At 31.1% G+C, this 25,668-nt stretch overlaps 2 protein-coding genes across 3 annotated transcripts in view; one reads left to right on the top strand and one right to left on the bottom strand.

Annotated features, from left to right (window-relative positions):
• Positions 1-3,363: 3,363 nt before the first annotated feature.
• On the bottom strand, positions 3,364-13,848 carry Rcd-1 (Required for cell differentiation 1). The gene is made up of 6 exons (XM_072522684.1): positions 13,566-13,848; positions 13,370-13,507; positions 13,124-13,301; positions 12,131-12,325; positions 11,233-11,324; positions 3,364-7,822 (listed from the first exon to the last, which is right to left on the bottom strand). The coding sequence occupies exons 1-6, from the start codon at positions 13,676-13,678 to the stop codon at positions 7,645-7,647; spliced, it is 894 nt and encodes a 297-aa protein (XP_072378785.1). The 5' UTR covers positions 13,679-13,848; the 3' UTR covers positions 3,364-7,644.
• Positions 13,849-14,080: 232 nt separating this feature from the next.
• Positions 14,081-25,668, top strand: part of mib2 (E3 ubiquitin-protein ligase mind bomb 2) — a 49,511-nt gene continuing 37,923 nt past the window's right edge. The window contains exon 1 of one of the 2 annotated variants that reach the window (XM_072522681.1): positions 14,081-14,416. In XM_072522681.1, coding sequence (XP_072378782.1) covers positions 14,359-14,416 — 58 coding nt within the window. In that variant the 5' untranslated portion in view covers positions 14,081-14,358. Of the gene's footprint in view, positions 14,417-24,492; positions 24,652-25,668 lie in introns of those variants that run through there. The other variant, XM_072522683.1, reaches the window with a different exon arrangement.

Genomic DNA, 25,668 nt, shown 5'->3' with positions numbered 1-25,668 from the left:
GGTTTCAATTATTTTGAAGGAAGCCACCTGGCGGTTTTGACCACCTGGAGCAAATACAGTCTCGTTTTCTTGAAAACATCTGGGTACTGTTTTGTAAGAATATTTCATCTCTTTTCTAAAGTCGGGCTGGCTGTAAACAATCAAATACTGAATCCAATTTTCGCTCCATTAATATTTCTGATGGGCATCTCCCTGTTGTACAATGGGGTGTAATGTGCTGAGTAAGGAGATATCTGCTATGAGATGTTAGTTTCTGCATTACTGTCTGTCATTTTTTTAGTGCATTTTTTACATTTTGTACCATGCGTTCCTCTTGCCCATTACTACTTGGTCAGAATGATCACCAACGTTTGTAACGATATATTTTGCCTACCACACGGGGCATTAATACAAGGGGTAGAAAATTGGGGGAAGAAACTACTAGGGGTGGAGAAGGGCAAGCAAAATAATCGAAACATATGCGAACGACACTCAGGTTTTGGTAGGAGAGTTGGGGTCGTGGATAAGTAAAAGACAAGGGGGTTGGATTGGGGCAACTGCAAAAAAATGAAATAAAGGGTCATGAATCTCTTGAGACAAATAAAACGAAACAGGAAACACCTCTAGTAATTTATAAAGAGCGCCACTTCAAGGTGCCTAATTATAGCCATCACAACAGCTAGTTGTAACTGAAGATATAATTATTACATAAAACATAAAAAACATATCTTTTTCAAATAAAACTCAAAAAGGGTTAGTTAAAAAGGAATAAACAAAATGTTGAAAAACAAAATTTAACATTTATTTTGTCTTGCCACAAACAGTTACAAAACATAGAGAACACAAGAATGCTCAAAAAAAAATACAAAATATTACCACAATAGTCGCAAAATACAAAAAACCTACATGCGTTCTACTGATTTACAAATTCAAGAGATGCTACAAAAACTTACTAATGATACTGACGTATAAACTGTGGTAAATATAAAAATTTTTTACAAATAAAAAAATTATCCTTTTAAACAATGAAAGCAATTATTACTTTAGCAAAAAAATGTCTGTCTTTACTTTAAAATTTAAAACATTAAATGTTACCTTGATTTTTCACTAGTAATTTTGCACTCAAACTTCTGAAAATCAAACAGGAACTTACTGGAACAGGAAACCATTTCCATAATCTGGAACGAAGATCTGACGTAGATGGAGTTGGATCAAACAGGAAAATGACAACAAAACTGGTGGGACATCCGATATACTGCTTCAAAATTTCATCAGTGTACTGCACAAATCCCCCAACTATTAGAATACACTAACTACTTAAGGCTTCACTGCTACATACTTCTACACAAAGGGACCAAAAACAGGAAAACACAAATTTGACAGTGAATTTGTGGATCCATACTTGTGATCCACACAGCGAACCAAGTAAGAATTAATCTACACCTGCACCTACGGCGACCCAGACCCAAGTACGAATGACGAATTTAAAAATTCGTTCATAAAGTTGAAAATAAACAAACACTTGACAGAAATTAAAACGCAGAAGATTCCATTTCTACGACGTACCAAAATTATAAGGCGACTTCGAATAAAACATTAAAAGAAAATGCTGAGAAAGTACACATCTTTAAAATAATAACAACTCTAAAATGATTTATATCACTTTTCGACGCTAAGAATGAATTGAAAACATTTGGGTTCCAACACGTACGATAGGAACAAAATTACATCAAAAACATTCTTAGATCTCTCAAACATATATGAGGGGACCTCAATATATCACATATACGAGGGGACTTCAATATAAAATGCTACATGTTCGGAACGGACAGGCACCCTAAGAAGAATGTAATTCCTAACTTAGTTTTTGAAATGATATTATTTTTAAAGAAATACAAATATTTAATCCTATTGTCATTAATCTTAAAGATTATTTAAGTGAAAGTGACTGAGTCTTCTTCTGAGGAAAACATGAATGTGTAGTGTAAATGTTAATAATTTTAAATAATTTAGGTTGTTATACTATGTAGTTGTTTTGTAATATATTTAACTAAAAGATATATAACTATGTATTAGTTTATCTAAATAGTCCTTGAAAATTTCATTTCATTTTCAACAGCCGAGTCACTTTTATGTTACAAAATATTAGTAGGGTTTAAGTTTAGCTAAAAAATAAAATTATTGTAGTAATTTTGGTTGAAAATATATTCCTGAAGAAAATATTTTTGAAGTTATACTTCTATACGCGCGCTCCACGTTGGAAATTTGTATGGGAGTGAATCTGTGAAATCATTACATATATGTAAGATAATGAGTAAGAGAGAGACAGAAGATATATTTTCTCTCTCTTCCTCTCTCGAATATAAAAATGTTCCTTTTGTATATATAATTTAATATTATATATAAAGATATATATACATATATTATATATATAATAAAATATTTATTAATATTATTATTTATGTGATATGTTTTGTATTATTTATTAAATGTTCATAAATATATTAGTCTTTTGTATTTCAAAATAATAATCTCAATAAATCACTGTATGATCCAGAACTGTCAATTTTGAAATACGTCTGTGTCATGTCCTCGGTAGTATAGTAGTCAGTATCCCCGCCTGTCACGCGGGAGACCGGGGTTCGATTCCCAGTCGGGGAGGACTTTTTTATTAATATTATTACATTATTGTCATTTTTAAATACTTATGAATATTGCATTTTAATTTGTATTATATTATTATATTAATAACAAAATAAACAATGAATTTTACTGCAGAGTATGTATAAAAAAATTTTTGCATTCAACTCCTTTCATACATATATGAAAATAAAAATATACATTTTCATCAAAATATTGATTCAATCCTTCATTTACTATACTCCTATTACAGGTCAAAAGTTGTTTATTAATTGTTAGTAAGTTGTTATTAATTCTGTTTCTCTTTCTGCTATGTCGTACCTATAGCATTACATATGTAATGATTGTGCAGATTGACTCCCAAATAAATTTGTAACGGCGAATGCGTGTATAGAAGTGTAACTTCCACCGGCAGTCCCACTGAACTGCCACACCTGTTTTTTTTATTTTATTCTATAGCATTACACATGTATTTCATGTCTTAAAATATTCACGTCAGTGTTTCAGAATGTTCTAAGTAACCTATGTACCAATTGTATCTACCGGTGTGTGTGCAATCATAAATGCGCGCCCTTGGTTCTTCGCATTTGGCGACTACTGTAGCAGTTTTGTTTTAGACTCAGGATCCTTTAGACACCCTCAAAAGTTCTTTCAGGGATTCTTCGCCGTTCTGTAGTGTACTGACCCGACTCCTTTTGAAGCGAGGGAATTGGACACATATGGAGACTTTAAATAACACAAAAATTTAAAGTGTTTTTTACTTTATTAACACATAGAGGTTACAAGTCAGCACAGCTGAATTATAAAATTACATGTTTTCCCGACACATAGTGGGAGAAATAGTTGTTTCTAAAAAATAATCACAGTTCTTTTATTCACCTTGTAAAACGTATACCTATATCTACAGTTTTAGATTTTTCTCAACACAACTGTACAACAACGAATAAAATTAACACTAAAAAGTCCGTAGTCCTAAATAGGTTACAATATCTTAATAAGTATTTGTCAAGCTTTCTGCTTAGCTTTTGCCAATTTATTATCAGACCATCACGATGCAAAATGTACAAGTAATTTTTAGGATTCGGTTTAATAAACTACCATACATTTTTAATAAAAACTAGTCAACATTATGTTATTTTAAAAGCAAAATAAGAAGTGTTCAATGATATCCTCTAAATAATTCAGATCTATTAATGAAATATTGGCCCTACATATTATGTAAAGTAATGACACACTTGTCCAGGTACTGATCAACTCGCATCTTATGATATTTTAAGGAATCTTGTTGGCATTCAGATTAAATCAAACTAGTTGTTGATCACATTATATTTAACCAGAGAAACTATATCTTAGTGAATTTTTCACAAGCATAACTGAAATCCGTTCTCTAAGTTACATTATATTACATATTGTTAATTATTAGCTGCACAAAAACAAGTTTCATCTTCGCGCTAACCACCAGAGATTAAGGAACACTCGAAACAGTGGACTTCAGCCGGCGAACGTGCTCCGAAGAATGAGAATACTGTCATATCTGCCGGAAAGGTGATGGCCAAAGTTTTCTGGGATTCGAAAGTTATGATATATATCGACTACCCGGAGAAGTGCAAAACGATCACAGGGCCCTACTAAGCCGAATTATTAGCCCGATTCGATGACGAGCTTCAGAAAAAACGGCCTCATTTGGCGAAGAAAAAAGTGGTCTTTTAAATTGGGCTACGAACTGCTGTCCATCCACCGTACGCTCCAGATTTGGCCTCGTGAGACTTCTTTTCGTTTCCAAACTTGAAAAGTCACGAAATTTATGTCTAATGAGGCCATCGCTGTGCCACCGTTTGCAGGCTGCGAGAAAACGTATTTTTCAGACGGGTTAAAGAAATTGGAGCATCACTGGGTTGGGGTAAGTGTATCGAGCTAAAAGGAAACTATTTTGAGACATAAATCGCCATTTTTCCAAAATTTTCTTCTCTCCAACAAGTACTTATTGGACCGCCTTCGTATATACTTCACAAAAATCCTACTATTCACAACAAGGACTAATTTGAGCGATTCTGAAACTAAAGATGATTAAAAGTTCCTAAAGAATTTAGTAAAAAGATACTGACCCTAACCGTCTTGTTCTGCAACGACGAAAACTATTTGACTGTAATGTTCATGACGGGGTAAAGATTAACTTTTTGTGACATGATTTTTCATATGAATTAATGCAACGGTAACATTTTACATACAAAAAAAAAGAAAAAATACGAGGACTGTATGCAAGTACCAAACATAACTCATTGTACGCATGTATTGCTTTAATAGCTCACAATTCTCAATCAATGATTATATGAATAGTTTTCTATTCTTCATACATAAAAGATTATTGTGTATGATTTTAACCCATTAGTGCTCAGAACTAAAAAAGTTTAAAAGTTGTAAATTTTTTTATCGATTTTATTACAAATAGTGTTACATATTTACTAAAAAATACATAAAAAAATCAAGGTCTGTCAAAAGGTTGTCAAAATGAGTGGCAACTTTAGTTGCCACTGAGCGCTTACGGTTTGGTAATAACCAAAAATTTTCTATGTAATAGAAAAATGTATTAAAAACTAATCGTGATTTAACAAAACTAGATACATATTATGGAAATTATTTATGGAAAGTTTCAAAGCAAGTCACATGTAGGGGTACATTACATTTATTACACAAGTATGTTGTTCTTCTTTGACACATTTTACATCTGCGGTACTTTGAGTCTCCTTTCGCGATAATGTGATTTTTCTTGTCCGTTCTTAGATCTTCCAAAACAGCGGAAGTGGAAAACGATGTATGCGGCCGGGTTTAGTTGGAGAACAACCATATTTTGTAAGAAGCTGTAATACTACTTGTCTTCTAAATTGCAAGTATTGTAATTCGTGACCTAGAAGCCTATATAGAAGCCAACCTTGAACACAACATTCATCCACAGACCAAGCATAGAGTGGCCACCACCATTTTTTATTGCGAATTTTGCATCTATATTGAGCAGTGAACTGATCATTTAGGTCAACACCTCCCATATTAGAATTATAGTGGGAAATGGCATCAAACATTTTAATCATCATCTTCTTTTTTTCACGTTTACTAAACCGCTGAACATTTTTAAACGGCACTTCTGTGTGGCAGTTTGATAATACTGTTACAACAGCATTGTCATTCCATCTAATGGCTGTTAGCTTTCCATTAGATGTGGGATGTGTCGTCCCTCTATCACATTTCTTAAAAGATTCTTTCGGAGGTACATTCATCCATTTTGCTATTCTATTTTCTCGCAATGTTCCAGTTCCCCCCAAGTCTCGTTTAGACAGTTCTTCAAGTAAGGACACAGAAGTGAATAAATTGTCAAAATATAATTTAGTCCCGGTAGGAACGTTGGCATATTCAGCAAGTCCTAGTACTACATTTCCTCCTTGTCCGAGTCCCGTATCAGGAAGCTTTTTATGTGCACCGCAGTATGGTTCAGCATGAGACACAAATCCATTACGGCTTGCTAAAACCCACAATTTAAACCCAAAACGAATAGGTTTGCCCCGTATAAATTGTTTTGTAGGATGACGTCCATAATACGGGACTATGCTCTCATCTATAGCAACTGAATTTCCAACTGGTACTTGCTTGAATGAATTATTTAGATAATCAAACAGAGGGCGGACCTTGTAAAACCTGTCAGTGTTTATCTGCGAGTTATCATTGAGATGGAGATACCGTAATATATCCTCAAATCGACGTCTTCGCATTGCTTCTGCAACTATAGCTACCTTGCAGTCAGGTTCATTTTGCCAATACATCCGCTTACTCGGCAGTTGGTGGTAACCAGATAATAAGATTATTCCCAAGAAGACAGAAATTTCATCATAACTTACATTTAAACTATGCACTCCCTTTTGTCCGGCATAAAGATTAGTTTGTGTAATGATATGTTCAATTAGAGTATCAGTAAAAAAGCATTTGAAAGCTTGAAGTGGAGAATTTACTGAGTTTTTCAAAAATTCCATAGTCGATGGTCCAGAGGGTATAGTAACGGCAGGTAAATTCCAACTCTTTTCTTTATTTTGAGACCAAACACTGTTTGAAGATGCAATTACTTTTCGCTTTTTATTTCCAATAGGTTTTGAAGTACCTGGCTGTGTCAATATTTTTCTCATCCAAACAGATATTTACTGTACTGTTTGAATGATTCTCAACAATTTCCTCATCCAACTCAACAATAGCTTCTGATCTGAGGATTTTACCTGGTAAATGATTTGGATTTCCTTCAGTTTCGTCATCTGATAAATCTGAATCTTCGTCTGTATCAGCTTCAGCAGATTCTATAGGAGGAACTATTCCTACAGACCTGATTCTTCTAAAAAAACTTGATCCGTAATTTTCTTCACAAGCTTTCATAATTTTATCTACGCTAAACGTATTATCCTCAGACCTAAAAGAAAAAAATAAATCATTCTAGTGCTCAATGGCAACTAAAGTTGCCACGTGGATTTAGGGTACCATAATTATGTTATAATTCAATGAACAGTTAATTTTCTTAGATCAGTATATATAATAAACCTTTGGTTTAAAATGAATTGAGTATGAACACAAAATATTATAAATTAACTAAAAAATACTTACATTTTTTAGGACTAAGTTTGGTTGCTGCAAAACTCTAATATTGAAATAAATACTAACGAGTACCTAACAAGTTTACAAGCAAATTTGTAGGTTATAAATACATGTGGACACGCTAAAAATTATATACCACTTAAAAATAGGTCACACACAATACACAAAAGATTTTACAGGTGTTGAAAGTCACTGGCAACTAAAGTTGCCACTGAGCGCTAATGGGTTAAGAATAAAATAGTTAATATAAATTTGTAAAAACAGTAAGATTTAGATATTCATTAATGTAATGAAACATGTGCAATATTTAAAAGTAATTTAAATATATGGTTCCAAAACCGTTTCCTAAGAACTATTAATACATTTTTGTATCTGCAGCTTAGTTATTTCACATGGTATTTACTGGGAGGTTAAAGGTGACATGCCAACCTGTCTTGGATCAGTCGTAGCTGGGGTGTCGATGTTTTTCAACAACTGGGACAGCCAATGAGTGGTAGATTTGTCTTCCTGTAGGCAGACATTGAAAGTATTGTCTCTCAGCTGGTCTGGGAGACACTGCCGTAAAGCTTCACGAGCCCTTAAATTCAATAAAAAGTTTATTCAAGACTTAATTCTACATATGATTGGTTCATATATATTTATAATAGAAGTAATATAATTCTGGGGTATTTCACATGGATTTGAACTTTACTAAAAATATAATTCTTTATTTATTTTCATTTTCAATTTATGACAAGTTTATAACCAACTTCTTCAATACTTTTACGAATATTCTCGATGCAACATTGTGATCTAACAAACATCAACCAGTTGTTGCTATTAAGTTGTTTGTGTTTTTCTTCCAACAGTGTTTGACACATAAGCTAGGCCGGGCCAATTTTTTTTTTATTTTTCTACAAGGCTAGTTGTCAAAAGTTAGAACTAGTATTTATATAATCCCATACCAAAGGGTCAGTTTAAAAAATAATTAACCGGGCCCCCCGGCCCTTAAAGAATTTTTTTGTGTAAAAAAATGTTTGGCTTAGTAAAAAACTGTTAGTAAACTGCCTCATTATTCTGAAAAAAAAAAAGCATAAATGTGTAAGTTAGGCAGGGCCCCTTTATTAATATTAAATATTCTGTGTCACTGGTGCGGGCGGTCGTTTCCTCAAACTGGGAAACAAGTTAAAACTACCTGGAGCGCGCGAGAAAAATGGCGATTTGTAATACTGACAGGCAAGCTACAAATATTTTAAGAATAAAAAAAGACCGAAAATTGTATGAGGCTCACAGGGAATCTATTAATTCAATTGCATCCTTAGAAGAGTCTATAGCTGATCCAAGTGATCTTTGTCCTGTTGTAAACTCACCGTCAACGGAAATTATAACAACAAAGAGAAATAGTGATATCAGCGAAAGTTCAGGAGATGACTGAAATAACGCAGAATTGTTGTTGTATTCTATTGTTAAGCAAAAAAAAAGATAATACAGTCGACAGGAAAAAAGATGTAAGTTTTCTCAGACTTCTAAATTTAAATGGAGAGGAGTTAAGGAAAACAGACAGCAACTCCAGCATGAGAACAACATTTTAAACAAGTAAATCAAAGGTCTATACTTTGATGGAAGAAAGGATCAAACCATGGTCTTCAAAAACACGAGGCGAATCATGAAAACTGAAGAGTGAATAGCTTTAATTGAAGAACCAAGTAGTTTGTATTTTGGGCACATAAGAGCCAGTCTCGTACCATAGACATTGCCGAAGGAATATTAGACTACTTACAAAGCCATAATATAGATCTATGCAAATTACATATTATAGGATGTTACAGTACAAATATCAATACGGAAAGCCTGGAAAGGCGAAATCATTCGAATTATAGAAACGCGAGCAAATAATCCATTGTAGTGGAGCTTGAATGAATGAACTTCCTTACCACATTGCTGCAAAAACTAGATGGCCACACAAAAGGTCCACCCCTTTTTCCCAATTGCGAAAAAATGCCTGTTATTAAATTTAAACCCATAGAAGTTGTCCTGCCTATTGTACATGAAAATGATCTAAGTACAAATCAACAGTATTTGTACAAACTATCTAAAGCAATTGGAGATGGAGATGTTCTCAAAGTTTGGCAGAGAGAAGTCCAGGAAATATGACACACTCACGTTGTTTAACGATAGCTACCCGCGGTCTTACGAGTTTATGTAGCTACAACTGATCCTTGTGAAAGCTTAAAGATTTTAGCTGAGTTTGTAATAAAGGTATATTCTCGTGTGTGGATTGAGATAAAAGCACAGCCAAGATTGGAATATGGTACCAGGCATTTCTGCAAATTAATCCAGGTCTCGAGAGATTTTCCGAATAATGTGTCATTAATTAGCAATAAAGTTATTCAAGACAATGCTTATTTTATGCACCCGGAACACATTCTACTTTCTATGTAAAAACATTCACATCAACCTATTATAAAGATTGCTTTCAGAAGAATTTTAAAATATATGAAAGCTGGAATAAAAAATCACATTTTCAGCAGAAGATTACATAGATCTCATAGACTGGATGAATAGTACTATAATAGCGCCTCCTAGAGTATTTGGCTGACAAGGAACTGTGGGATATGGTTAAACAAGTTCCAAATTTTGACAATTTTCCTTTGCCATACTCAAGTGGTGGAGAGATGTGTTAAAATAATTACTGATCTGTCAATAAAAGTGTGTGGTGAATCTAGAGATGGTTACACACGAGCTAAACTGGATGCCAAAAAGAATTTGCCGATATTTCAAATTAAATGTCAATACTCTTTAAGAAATGAGTAAGTAAAAATGTTGTGCACAGGAGGGTGAATGGATAGATCTCACCATGCAGCTACCTCCTCATGGTAAGTTCTGGGTTGAATAAATATATAGAACAATGTTAAATATTTACATAATATTTCAATGTAACGAACCTTTTGAGCCGATTATTGATTCAAGCAAAGAGATGCATAGTTCACAGCACATAAATTGTAAATATATATTTTTTTTCAACCTCTTTTACATTTTTAGTCCTGGGGTCAGGTTAAATTTTTTTAGATCATGATGAAATTTTTTTAATGAGATAATAGCATCGATATTAATATTTTAAACAACAGCACACCCCAAAAATAAAGCAAAATAATTTTTTAGGCCCCAGGGACCTGGTCAAAAATAATTTATTTCGTAATATGTTTGGTATATTATACTATTAGGATGGCCATATAAAATTTTTTTGCCCTTTTTCGGCCCGAGGCGTCCTGGCGGGTGTCTACTATAATTGCTTTAAGAAAATGCTAGTTGTAGCGAATTTTGTTGATGAATTTATAACATACATCATGAACTAAATTACTAAGAAGTAAACTTAATTAGAACTAAATTACTAAGAAGTAAACACTGTCACACTATGTGATTCAAAGGTTGCTCAGTCCTGGCAGATTATGGGTGGGGTCGTTTATAGATGTGAGAAACACAAGAAAGATAGACACAGTGCAACAAAAAGAACAAGGAAAAGAATAATTCTTGCACGTCACTGTATTTAAATATTTCGATCCCAAAAAAACAGAAATTGGATATTCATAAAACAAAGAGCAAGTTTAAAAAGAGAAAGACATCGAAACAATTTCCTAAGTGGAAATTGAAACGTCAAAATAAACTTATCTTAAAGTAAAATCATCCACTTATCTGGATCCAGTAAAAACTCCGAATTATTAACTTATTTTTCTCATGATTTCTGCATTAACACTACTCTGTGGTGTAGCTTGTTTTGTATTAACCATGTTTTATAGTCTGGGAGGCCTTTGATATACAAAGTTTTTCCCATAACCCTACAAGTCAATTTTGTTTAACCCTGGTGATTAAGTTCTCTTTCAAAATGTCCATTCTATTCCCACTTATAGGATATATAATTTTTTTATATGGACATATCATAATTTGACACATTATTTGTTCACAATCTATCATTATACATGTTTAATTGATGAAAATATTATTACTCACCTTGGATTATCAGACAACCGAAGATAACACCTTACAACATGTTTTAACAACCGAGCTGATGGTTCTTTGGCTAAAGCAATGACCATTTTGCCCTAAAATATTCAGATTTTCATTAGCATATTGTTTAAATATTTACATGGTTAAGATATCTTAATCTAGTGACTAAAAACTACCAGAAATTTTATTATTCATTTATAAAATCTGTGAGTTATGACTCATTCATTGCATAAAATGTATGTCTGTAAATACTTGTTCAGGAATTTATATTCGTTATTGATAAGATACTACCTTAACATTAAAAAATACATAAATGCATGGTGTTTAATAAATAATAGGTACTATTTTATCTGTGGTCTCTATAGAGCAAAATATTAATGTATTTTTCTTAATAATTAAGTGGCGAATTATTTTATTTTAATTAGTTTTCATATGTATAAAAATATGTAAATTAATATACATAAATATAAAAATAATTACATCAGTTATAAATAAATACATTTTTATGTTAAACAGTGTGAATATTTTCAAAGATGACTAACTGGAATTGGAAAGTAAACATATTAATCTCACTGATCAAAAAGAAATTAAATTTGACTGTCTGTTCCTTTCTAATGATATATTACCTTATATTTTATCTATATAATAAGGGTTTATATGTCAAATTTTATAAAAATAGTTTACATAGATAATAAACCAAACCCAAAATTTTGATTTTAATGATTTTATTTCTTTATTTCTTTTGAAACTTGTGTAAATCCTTTACTATAATTCTTAACAACAATGAAGTACTTTACTTTACTTAAAATAATTTCATGAAACCTCAAAGAGTATATAAATATCCTGTGCTCAAAAATCCATCTTGATAATTACCTGAAAAAATATCAATTTTTTTACTCACCAAAATCATGGCCACATGACTAAACCTGTCATATGTTTGACAAATATATTGTAATCCACTATCATCCAATAATATCTTCTGCAATATAAATGTAGCAACAGTCTTACTAAGTTCAGAACCAGATTCCATAATTCTCAAACACAGAGGAATTATTTCAGTGGTAAGGAGAAAAGTGATCACTTCTTGTTCATCAGTCTACAACAAAAAAAAATTGGGATATATTTTTTAAATTAAATATATTCATGATAAAGGAAACAGCATTATTTTTATACCTAATTCATCTCAAATAATTCATCCTATTAACACATTGCCTGCCGTCTCTGTCTAAGTGACAGAAAAAAATTGCTCTGCACACCAGCGAGGTCTATTTGACAGAGAATCTATTTTATTTACTTTGAATCCAGTTATTGTTAAGGACAGACAATAATGGAACTGTTGTGTCAAAGTAATAAAAAAAACTTGTATTCAGTGGCGCACCGAGGGGGGGGGGTTTGGGGGGTTACCTTGTATTAGGTACAGTTTATTTACGGATTATGTACCATTTTTTTAAAGAATAACGTCAAGAGGTACAAAGCATAACTTACATTAAAAATATCTAACCAAAATTAGAATTAAACTAAATTAAGAACTTAGATACTCAAAACCTTAACTGATTTCTTAAATGTTGCTGTAGATAATCCAAACAACTCTAAAGAACTATTGTTGCCCTTATTTCATTTTGACCATAGTAAAACGATCTTGACTTTTGACTCATGTATCAAAATTGATAATAATGTCTGTAGAAAGAATTATCAAGAATGTTTTATCTTATATAGCAATATTAGGTTTTGTATTTAAGATTAGAAACTATAATATAACTCAATTTTTTCAATCTGGTTATAAATAACATTACATAATACGAATAATTAAATTTTTGTTTAAATTTTAAATTTTAACCAGAAACCTTCGTCAAAATATAACTCGTTATTTATAACACACTTTTAAAAAACTTACCTTGACTAGTGCTCCAATGACTCCTAAACTTGTCAAGCGGAGATATTCAAATGACCTAGTTTTTGATGAAGTGTGTAGGAAAGGATACAAAAACAATGGTACATGAGCAAGTAGAAACTGTGATCTAGTTTCAGCATGAGATGCTACACACTGCAAAAGGGCAAGAGCATTGCACACTCTGAAAAGAGATAAAATTTAAATCAATCTTTATGCTTATGCTAATTGGTCGATTTATGATATAATTACCTATTCGATTGATGTGCAGTAAGTGTGGGGGGATTAATAGCTGGATAAATGTTTATAATTTCTTGTAATAAGGCAGCAGTTGTTCCAAAACTGTTCCACAACATTGGTGCCAAATCTGGGACAACTTCTCTTTTTTTACTAAAAATATATCCTTAATGATTTAATTTCCGTTAAAATATTTGTGAAGTAAATTTACCTGAGTTCCAATAAAGCATTTTCTCTGGTTTCTGGATTAGTTAGTTCCAAAATCCACATATAAACCTTCTCTCTTTCAACTGTTTGGTTTGCTGGGCTAGGTTGGGTGCTCATACTTATGGGTAATGAAAAATTACGTATTATGCACAATGTTTATGTTTTGTATTAATCCACCAATCTAAGCTACATAGAAAAAAATATTTATTTATTGTATTTTTGATAAACTGCAATAATTACAATGTCGCTAAGGTGAAGGGCAAGTGACATTTGACTTTTGACAGCAAATTGACAGCCTGTTCACCCTTACCCTTTCCTGCGTTTATTTTTATGATGAATATACACTAAAAATACAATTTATTAAACTGTCTTATCTAGTCACTTCTTCTATAACTTATTTTAATCCAAATAGGCCCAATAACATATAAAAATAAATTATTCTTGCTCTTACCTAACAAAAAAATGCCTAAAACTCAGTTTATGACTTTGACAACAAACTGACAGTTTTGTGTTTTTCTTTTCTCCATAACAGTTCTGTTTTCCTTTTGTGTAGTAGTTGCTGTGTCTCTGTTTTTATTTTCTAGTTTTATAAAATCACATTAATGAAAAGGGTGTAGACTTAAAATTATTATTTAGTATTAAGATGTGTAATAAGTGCTAGTTATAGTAAACAGTTCACTATTTAATCAATATACCATTGCCAAATATATATACTGGAGCTTTTGTCTGAATTAGTATTAATATTATAAAATATTGTTATGTGCGATAATTAGTTATCTTTAAAGTCTGAATTAATTATGTTAACGCCGGGTGTAAGAGTTGTTAGAGGACCCGACTGGTGCTGGAATAATCAAGGTAAATAAACATTTAAATTTAGCTATATTTTGTATAACTACTGATCATCAAAACACCTGATTTTTATTTATTTATATTTAATCCATGTGATATTATGTATTTCTAAAGTAAAAGTGTCTTGATTAGGGAACAAAATTAGAAATAGATAATAAAATAAACAAAATGTTTCTAAGTATCTGAAAACCTGTACATTGTTATCAATTTTGGCATTAATTTATTAAATATTATGACTCATTTAGCTTCACTTGTATTAAATATACTTCATATTACACCCAAGATAGGAGCATATTTTATTGATATTTTATCATTTAAAAAAGCCTAAGGTGTCTAGATAAGCATTATATTAAAAGCATAAACATTTCTTTATTATGCAATGCAAGTCAGCAATATAAACAATTATTGTTCTTGTTTTGATTGTTAGGTGGTTATGACTTATATTTGTGGTTATTTATCAATTTCTTGTAATTCTTGGTTTAAACAATTCTAACTCTATAAATAGAACTTGCTATTAGCTTTACAGAGGTTGTAACCTCTGAAATAAATTTAAAAATATTTTTTTAAATGTTTATTCTTACAATTTTTTAAAAATATTTTAAGAAACTTTGTCTTAAAGAAATTTTAAAATACTAAGGTATCATAAGTAAAAACACATATTTAGAGAATACTTTATTTTAACAAATTGAAAAAAAAATGAGAATGACAATATATGTATATAGTTCATTCGCTCGTTTGACTCAGCTTCAGCTTGAGAATATTTTGACAGATTCATTGTAAGAAACAGACAACACAAAAATTCCTACCTCTAACATAAATACTAATCTATAAATTATGCATCATGTGTGCTTAGTTGTATAGTAATTTGCAGCAACATTCAGTCAAAATTTAAGCAAAAGCAAAAAAAATTATTACTAAATTTACCAGACAGTTGGGACTGGGATAAATGAACCAAGTATATATGACACATAACAGTATGAATTGTGGTAAACTCAGTTGACTCAGGTAGAGAATATTTTTACAGAATCATTGTATAAAATGTATAACACAAAAATTCCTACCACACCTTATTAATATCTGAAATAAATTTATTGTTGCTGACTTTTTTAATTGAAAAAAAAAAAATAATTATGAATAATAGGTATGTATATTCATAAATATGTTACACACATGTATTAGCTGAGACTTACACTTTGATCTGAAACTTATTTTCATCTTAGAAGTGCACATATCCAATGGAATACATGCTAGTAATTTGCACATTGGTGGAGGCACTATATGACTCACATATATGCCATCCACATGTACAGTGTTAATGTTGATTAAAAATCTTCTATTTGTAAATGCTAATCTATAAATGACGCAAAACTTTGAAAAATAATAATTTAAACCCGTTTTTAATTGATATATTTTTATTTTGTTAATAAACTCAATGTGAATAATCTTTTACTTAAAAGTACAATTAATATTAGCCATGAGCATGTGTGCTCAGTTTTATAGTAACTTCCAACCACTTTCAGAGGAAGTCAAAATTTGTCCAATCCAAGGTAGCAAAAAATAAATTACTAAATTTACTAGACAGGTGGACTGGGGTCAATGAACCAAGTCTAAATGATGATATAGTCTGTTTGCTCAGCTTGGAAATATTTTGACAGATTCATTGTCAGAAACATATAACATAAAATATCGTACCTATAAATAAAAATAAATAAAAAATCCTACCCCTCACTGTTAATAGGCCAAATAAACCTACTGTTACAGCCTTTTTTATTGAAAAAAAAAAATAAGAATAATCAAGAATAATAGGACTGTATATTCATTTACAATAAAGCTTAACCTTTGATTTAATTGATGTAGTTTTATTTTGTAAACTGCATCTGGATTATTTTTGTTTTTAAGATACAATTAATATTGGCTATGTGTGTGTTTGCTACATTTTTCTGCCTGTTTCTACATTTCATGGAAGTCATCTGTTATAAACTGGTTTTACTGTAGCCAATTGGATACCCATTCCAGGATTTTGGAATCTTGTACCAGCTTATACATATCTAGTTGATGTGTACCATACATTTTTGGAGTCACTTGGTTGTCTCCAACCTTTTTTTTCTGTCACAGACAATGCTTTTTGGCACTCCCATGGCCGGCTCTGGACTGAAAGTATTCTGTAGCTCATGTTCTTCTATTAAGTGCATCAGCTCTTTCATTGCTGTATATTCCCTGGTGACCTGGAATCCTTATCAGTGGGACACTGTTATGTTTTGCCAGTATGTCGAGTTCCTCTCAGCATTTCCACACCAGCCTAGAGTCCATATTAGGGCTTATTAGTGCCCCCATGGCTGCTTGCCTATCTGTGCAAATTTTGATTCACTTCAGTTTGAAGGCCTTGGTGTTAATTTTTCTTGCCCACTGAAGATTGCAAAAATATCTGTCTAAAATACAGAGGTATATTCTCCTAGTTGAATAGAAATGTTTAAGTTTCCACCACTACCAAATATTCTTATGCCCAACCTTTCTTCAGTTTTAGACCTGTCTGTCCTGACCTACCACATGATCAGAAATCCTCATCCACTCAGTATCCCTAATTTCATTTATTATATTACAATGTCCTGATCTAATCAGTATGTTACTCAGATTTTTTTGGGGGAGAGATTCAGAAGGGCTTCTGTTGGTGTGCCCCTCATAGCATCTGTGATTCTATTTGGGGCTGACACTTTTTTGCTGTACTTTTGACCACCACACCACTGATAAATATATAATTATTGGTTTTACCATCATGTTATAAATTCAATATAACATGTCTGGTTTTAAGTATGCCACATGTTTCCATGATTGTCTCTGTCTACCATTAACACAGTTACCACTCTTTTGGTTATTCATTCTATCTGCTGATTCCAAGTAAGCCCTCGAGTCTAATATTACTCCTAGATACTTTATTTGGTTTATCATTTCAGTATGTACCATTTAGGCCTAGAGTACCCAATCTATCTAAATTCCTCCTGGTAAATTTCATGATTTTGGGCTTCTGGGAGCTTATGTTAAGTCTTACATTTGAAGTTCATTCTGTAACTACAGTCAGAGCTTGTTGCATTCTATCTCTAACGGTACCATTCAATTTGCTTGCTGTGGGCTAAGATGATCAGATCATCTACATAGCCCAGGGTATGATGCCTGCTGTTGCTGAGTCTAGCCATCAGTGTCCATCCATGATCAGATTCGGAAACCATCTGCAGCTTGTTTTGTCTATTCGTTTTAGATTAATTGCCCTTGTGATTGCTTTTTAGGAATAGTTGTAGAATGGACCCTCTAAATCGGGAAATGCACCCAACATTACCTCTTAGTTTTTCAGAACATACTCCACCATCTGTATGAGATGGTGTAGTGCCATTTCTGTAGAGTCCTGCTTGATATGCATACTGTCTCTGACTTTCAACCAATACACCATCTTTAATATGCCCATTGAGTTTCTACATTTATTGTAATTGTTATTCTACTTATGTGATCAAGTTTATTTTATTTACCTTCCTTAGTAACATATTTTATACATTTCTCTCACTTTTCTACATTGATTTTTTTGTGATTATTCAAAATATTTCTGAAAGTCACATTTTATATGTGGTATTTTCCCTCTCAATAGAACCTTTCATTTGAGCCCATACAGGTTTATTAGAGTTTAGTTCCCGGTGTTAGGGAGGAAGAAGGTAGTCTAGAATATTCCGTTTTTTGCCATTTCACCAATAAAGTTTTTTCAAGCAGTTGTATGCAATTTTCATATCTTTATTATCATGGAGCATTGTCCAAAGCAATTACAGATTAAATTATTATTAAAATTATATTTGAAAATTGAGAATGATGGTGACTATCAAAAACTACAGTCTGATTTGGATCGGTTGAGCTATTGGTGTGACAGCAACAGAATGGAACTTAATATTAAAAAGTGTCATTTAATTGTTTTTGGTCAGAATAAAATTCCTACAAATCAGATCTATACTATTAATGGTTGCCCTTTAGACTCTGTATCTCAGATAAAAGACCTAGATGTTGTGCTCAATTCCAGCTTATCCTACATCCCCCATATCTCATCTGTTGTCTCAAAGTCACTTCAACTTTTAGGGTTTAACAAATGTTGTGCTAAAGACTTTCTAAATATCCCATCCATAAAAATTTTGTATTGTTCACTTGTGAGACCCCACCTAGATTACTGTTCATGTGTTTAGTCTCCTCACAATAAAACCAATATTCAAGCTATTGAGAGAGTTCAACACAAATTCTTAGTATTTGTTGCATTTAAACAAAACCAGAGGATTGAAGAAATTAACTATTCAAATATGGAAAGTCCCTCAACATAACTTCTCTCCAAATCCTAGGCATGCACAAAGATCTCACTATGTTTTATAGTATACTGCACTCTATTATTTTTGGTCCTCAACTATTGGAAAAAATTAATCTCCATGTTCACAGTAGACAAACAAGGCTAAATCAATCCTTTTATGTTAGACCCCATTGCACAAACTTCAGACACAATTCCTTCACATCTAGAACACCAAGGTTTGCTAATCAATATTCCCAAAGTTTGGATTGTTATAGTATTCCAAAAGAATTTAAAGCCCAGCTTAAGAACTGTGTGTGATAGCTTGATGTCATTGTGTTTTGTACATTCTTTGTTAATGTTTGCTATTTACTGTACCTACTTTTATTTTTTGTAGGATTAAAATTTTTAAATTTAATTGAAATGGGTTACGTTAAGAATTTTCTGTAATTTGTCAATAATGTTTACATTGTATTTTAATTGGGCCATTGCCTGTTGATAAATAAATAATAAGCATTAATATGATGGGACGTACACAGCAAGTTCGGATTAACAATTATATTTCAAAAGAATTCCAATGTTATTCTGGTGTACCACAAGGGTCTCATTGTGGTCCCTTGTTTTTTAAATTGTTCATTAACGATATTGGTAAGGCTATCAAAAGCTCACACTTCCTGCTATTTGCTAATGATATTAAGTTATTTCGTTGTATACATAATAAATCGGATAGAGATCTCCTGCAAGATGATGTAAATAATATATTTTTATGGTCAAAACAAAATGGTTTAAGCTTAAATCCAACTAAATGTTCTTATATTTCATTTGGTCGTATAAATAATCTAATAGCTAATAGATATGTTCTTAATGATGTACTCTTGGATTCAGTTACTGAGATAAGAGATTTGGGTGTATTATTGGATTGTGCATTGACATTTAGAAGCCATTTTCTTAAAATTAAGGAAACAGGATTTCATAATCTTGGTTTTATTTATCGTAACAGTCATGATCTCTCACCTATTGTATTCAAATTATTGTATTGCTCTCTGGTACGCTCAGGTCTTGAATACTGCTCTGTTGTTTGGTCCTCATTTCATCAAGTATACATTGATGGATTGGGGAGCATTCAGAGGAAGTTTCTAAGATCTTTAGCTTTTAAAGCACATATTATTATAAAAAATACTGAAAATTATTTCATAGATTATTCTATAATAATGTCTCAATTTAACATTGCTACATTGAAGAACCGCAGGTTGAGAGCTGATATGTTATTTTTGTTTAAAATTCTAAACAATGTTATTAATTGTCCTTCGTTATTAGCCAATGTACACTTAAACACAATACATAGAACTCGACACACTGCACTCTTTTATATTCCTTTTCATAGGACTGATTATGCTCGTCATTTTCCCTTGTCGAGAATGCTCAGCTGTTGCAATCACCTCCTATTGGATCCTTTCTGTACAAACATTAATGCTTTCAAAAGGCAACTTAAGAATCTAATTATCAATCTAGATATGTGATATTTTTATATATATATATATATATATATATATATATATATATACATATATATATATATATATATATATATATATATATATATATATATATATATATATATATTTTAACTTTTGTGATTTGATATACTGTTTTAATGTACAAATTTTCTCTTGTTATTGTTTGATGTTTATTGTACATGGTCTTTACTTTTTACTATTTGTTGTATTTTATTGTAAATGGTTCTACCGTTGAAATAAATAAATAATATTTTTGCTAAATTCCGCATTTCAGCACTCATAAACCCGTAAACTACCATTTAAAACGCACTCTGCAGTATGTACCCATTACCCAGGTAGTGCATAATAATTAGTTTTTTTTTTACTTGAGGGCACTTTTATCCTGTAGAACGTAGAGAGACTATCTAAAAACCATATGCCAGTTGCCTCAAAGACTGAGACCAAGTTAATCTGAATTCTCAAGATTTCATTTACCTCCACTTGAATACAACATTTGCAGGTTAAATCAATTATTTACAATTTTATTTCAGAATTTTTTTAAGAATGATTTCCGGGTTGGAAATTTAATTATAATTAATTTTAGTTTATTTCCATGTATAAAATATTCAGAGAGAGATTTGTCATAAGTAAATAATTTCAGGACCATATTTTTCATATATTTCGCTTTTAGTTGTTTAAATAATTGTTATTCTGGGATAAATAAATTGAATAACCATGAATCATGAATGTGTTGCTTGTGTGAGTCCATTTCAAAAGGTAAAAGAAATAATAAATTAGTCTTACTCACAATCAATTTAATTTAACTAATCAGACGACCGGTTTCGCTTTCTACAATATGCAAAGCATCTTCAGGTCACGATACAAAGTTAAATAAATGCTGAAAATAATAAACCCATATTAGGGTGTTGTCTAATAAAGATAAAACAAAGATAGGTGATATAAATTATATAAATTACAGTAATTATGCCAATATTATACTTTTTCCATTGTCAATTTGCCAAGCGTCGGCTTTTGAGGTTCTTTGATGTCGATGCCGACCATTGGCGTGGAAATTAAGAAAAGGGATCAGTTATCAAACGCATATTTCAAGAAAAATCATATAATTTTTATTAATTTTTACATAATTATATTCAGGAAAATTTCTCAATTTTTGGGCAGAAATTGTTTAAACAATTTTTTAAACAAATTCAAAATATCACCTTTTGTGCTCCAAAAAATATTTTTTAGGTTTTTGGGTGACTCTAAATAAGATCTATGTCATTTTTCTCAAAAGTTAATAGTTTTGGAGATATAAGCGATTTAAAATCCGAAAAATGCGATACCTAATATGCATTTTCGAGGCTTGAAAAATATGTAAATGAGTATTTTTGAGATTAAAGAGTATCTAAACTAAAGTATCAACATTGATTTTGGTGAGAAATCGGAGCAATATTTTCCGTAGCAGAAAAAGGTGATCTTTTGAATTTGAATTGTTTCCGGCAAAAATGTCCGGCACCCTTCAACCTTCGATTTGTTTAAACGGGGCATTTTTGAATAGGACTCTTCAAAGGACAGAATCAGTTTTTTTTTCAAATGGGAGCAGGCTCACAACACCGAATAAATAACAAATTAATTCTTTCAAATTAAAGCTTGTTAATTTTAGTGATTTATAAGAATATTGGACTTATTATTTAGTTTTTACATAAACCATAATATTTTTTTACAATTATCTGTAAATAATGGCTCATTCTGTCAGAAAATTTTAAAACATTGTCTATCCAGCAATTAAGATAGTCAACTGAAATTTAATTTTTAAACACGGCCTACTGTTAATGCACAAACAGGGTGAATCTTCAATATTTTGCTTCGAGTTAGAGATATCTGAAAAAGTTATTTGGAAAAGATGTTCCAAATATTATTTTAACCCCACATAACAAAGTTTTATGTCAAAATTCGCACTTTTACTTTTTTCATTAATTGAAGAGCTTATTTCCAGTGTCTTAAATCCAAAATTTCGATTTTTTAAATTTTCTTTTTTTAAACTTTATAGATTTCTTCAAGTCTAGAATAAAGTTATATGTACCAAAACAACTTCTTATTTACCATTTAAAAGTGCATATGAAAATTGTAAAATTGTATAATTTGTATGTTAAATTTGTATGAAAATCTGTAATTTCATGGATTTCATTATATGGATGTAAGACACTTTGGAAATAAGCTCTTCAATTGTAGTCAGGATTCTAAAACGGACAGTTGGCTGTCCCGAGATGCATCTTTAGACAGCCAATTGTAGATTTAGGATCGAGATTACAAATAATACTGAAAAACTAAAATTGCGAATTTTGTCATGAAATTTGGTATGTGCGTTTACAATAAGTGGAACAACTTTTCCAAATAAGTTTTTCCGATTTCTCTAACGCGAAGCAAAATATCGAAAATTTACACTGTTTGTGGATTCGCAGTAAGCCGCGTTTAAAATTTAAATTTCAGATGACTATCTTAAAAAAATGTGCACTAACAACATGTATGACTGTGCAAAATGTCAAATCTGTATGTATTTTAGTAGCTGATATATAGAGTTGTCTTCATCTTAAATGCGACACACTGTATAATAATGAATACTAGTGTTCAAGATGCATCGCGATAGCTGTAAAGAAATTAATTAGAAGGACTGAAAAGAATCGTCAGTGTGCCTGTAAAATTGTAAACTGTTCGCTGAATAACGTCTTTTGCAGCAGTGTCAATCCTACCCAATTTTTTATTTGGTCGCTTTCGTTTTAAGGAATGATCTGTAACTGTGCCTAATTTAATAATTGTATATATCGTCTTATACCCGATTTTTTTAATACATGAATTCTCGAAACAATTGCATTATCAGCCATCCCAATATTTTCTTTTTTCAAACACTCATACATATTTAAAACTATTCTTTGGGATTGTACGTGCAAATATTTATTTTTTAATTCAGAGCTGTCATTCACATAATTGTCATTATTTATTGATAACACAGAAGTTGATGCATCTTAAAAAATGCCATCCTAGAAAAATATAATATTACTTATAACTTATATTACCTATACCTTATAAGCCTCCGCCTCTGCAATAGGAAATATTTTAGGGTATCGCATAGCCAGACAACAGGTGTTCATTAGAATTTATGGCTTTGCGCTTCGCGCTGTTGCCATAATGCATGAGTTTAAAATTAGTGAATATAACCTTAATACCATTATTAATATATCTGCAATTTTTCATGTTTCCAGGTAAGGTATAAAATCAATGAAATTTGGAAAAAAATAATACAATTCTTGAAACCGTTTTTGAGAACTTGGATTCTTAAAAGTTGTCTGATTTCTTAAAAGTCGATCATTATATCTATAAAAGTATTACCGCTAAATTCACCAACAGGGCAACGTCGAACGTTCAAATTCTCTCCAGACTACAATGTTGCCAATATTCGAAAATTACTTAGAATATAAGTAATATATACAAAGTTCACGGTTGCTTTAATTCATTAGTGAAGAGTCCATGTAAATATTAGTACCTAGTTAATTAATTTATATATATATTTTTGAGAATAAGTTCATATTATTTTTTAAGAGTGTCGTTCGTTGACTAGCAATTGAATAATAACGAATAGAGAATAGAGAATATTTTTTAAATATAACCTTAGGAATTTTAGGAAATATGTCTGACAACCTTGATTTGAAAGGCGGTCTCTTTGATACCAGAATAAGACATGTTTATGTTGGAAAATTATTAGTGGATGTACTATACATGTCTGTGGTTTTTCAAAATGAATAAAATGTTTAAGCAGACAAGGTAAGACCCACAAATTGGTAAAATAGTCTATTAAACTGTAATGAATTAATAAATAAACAAATAAATAAAACATTTTAGATATCAAAGTTATTTGATGTGTTAATATTGTCATACTTTAACAAACTTTAAATAATTAGATTTCAATGTAACAATATAAATAATTGTAATACATCTTCTATGATAACTAACTCAGCTTAGTCAAAGTTACAGAACAAACTTAAGTGATTATTTGGTAATTAAATTAAATATGTACATTTGTAATCAAAATGTATAACAAAATTACAAACTTTCTTTGAAATAATTGTTGGTGTGAGTTATCTGTCATGGTATGTATAAATATTTTCAAATATTGATTCCAGTTCTGATATGTTAATATGGAACTTAAATAATAAGCAAATAAACTATTGATGATAAAATTATTGATAAATTAAAGAAAATTGACTGAATTATTAAGCATTCAACAGTTAGTTGGTAATTTTAATATCTGACAGTTGGGACCGGAAATTGGTTATACCAACAGGTAAAAAGTTCTCTATTTAAACCGGTGTAAAGCAAAATTATTCTTATTTCAATTTTTCTGTACCATGAGCAGAAATATCATCACACCGACATGAACAATGGTGAGTTTGTATAATAATTTCTGTAACACTTTAACAATTTCAAATTTATAGCAGTTTATAGTTAAAATATAATATTTCTATTTGAAAATGTTGATTTGCATATTATTAGGAATAACAAAACTCCATTTAATTAATACTGCTAGTCTGAACGACTTTACAATGTTGTGTTGGGAACAATCAAACCACGTGTTGAATTTGAAATCAAATATTTTGTAAAATGAGTGTATTTCGAAACCAGATGGGATGTAATTATATTTTTTTTTTTTTTAATAATTTTGGGTTAAATAAGTTGAGGTTAAATTTTTGGGTTAAATAAATTGAATCGCAAAATTAAAGGACTTTTAAGACCTACAACTTTTATTTGAACCATTTTATTCTAAAATGTATAAGAAACGTTTTATATAGTCCAGTCGTCAGAGATTTTACATCTAAAAGTCATACGGACAAGCTGAATTTTGTTACTAAGAATCTGTAATCCATAGAAAAAAATGTTTCAAATAAAAAATGTAGTCGAGATAATTCTGAACAAAAATGTATATTAGCACTTTTTGTGTAGAATGAACCGTTCCTCCAAAAACAACGCTTGAAGCGACCGTCGATTTTGAATGTCAGTTACGAGCGTGAAATCAATTTTAAATAAAAGTTGTATCAACTCGACGGTAAAAATTCGATTGTTTATGTCGTTTATGAGAGAACAACTTCAAACGTTGTTTACGAGAGAACGGTTCATTCTACACAAAAAGTGCTAATAAACATTTTTTTCAAAATTATTTCAGCTACATTCTTTATTTGAAAAATTTTTTTCTATGGCGTACACACTCTTGATAAATTGATTTTTTCCGTTTTTCCGCCTCCTACGAGCGGGGTTTTAGGGTTGAAGCCGGGGGTTAGGAGTGGTAAACCTTTTTGCATATTTTTTCCGGTCACAAAACTCACATTCTCAGCAAAATTCAGTTTGTTTGTATTATTTTCAGAGGTTCAGTGGCACTTTCGTCTCTGACGACTGGAGTAATAGAC

Source organism: Diabrotica undecimpunctata, chromosome 2 (assembly GCF_040954645.1).
Source record: "Diabrotica undecimpunctata isolate CICGRU chromosome 2, icDiaUnde3, whole genome shotgun sequence".
Lineage (NCBI taxonomy): Eukaryota > Metazoa > Arthropoda > Insecta > Coleoptera > Chrysomelidae > Diabrotica > Diabrotica undecimpunctata.
This window is presented reverse-complemented; position numbering and strand designations above follow the sequence as displayed.

Excerpts from the sequence above, each read along its gene's own strand:
- Rcd-1 (XM_072522684.1), bottom strand. The coding sequence starts at position 13,678 with ATGAGCACCCAACCTAGCCCAGCAAACCAAACAGTTGAAAGAGAGAAG. Across the intron at positions 13,302-13,369 it reads ACTGCACATCAATCGAATAG|AGTGTGCAATGCTCTTGCCC; the intron begins GTAATTATATCA and ends ATCTCTTTTCAG. Across the intron at positions 11,325-12,130 it reads GTCATGTGGCCATGATTTTG|GGCAAAATGGTCATTGCTTT; the intron begins GTGAGTAAAAAA and ends TGAATATTTTAG.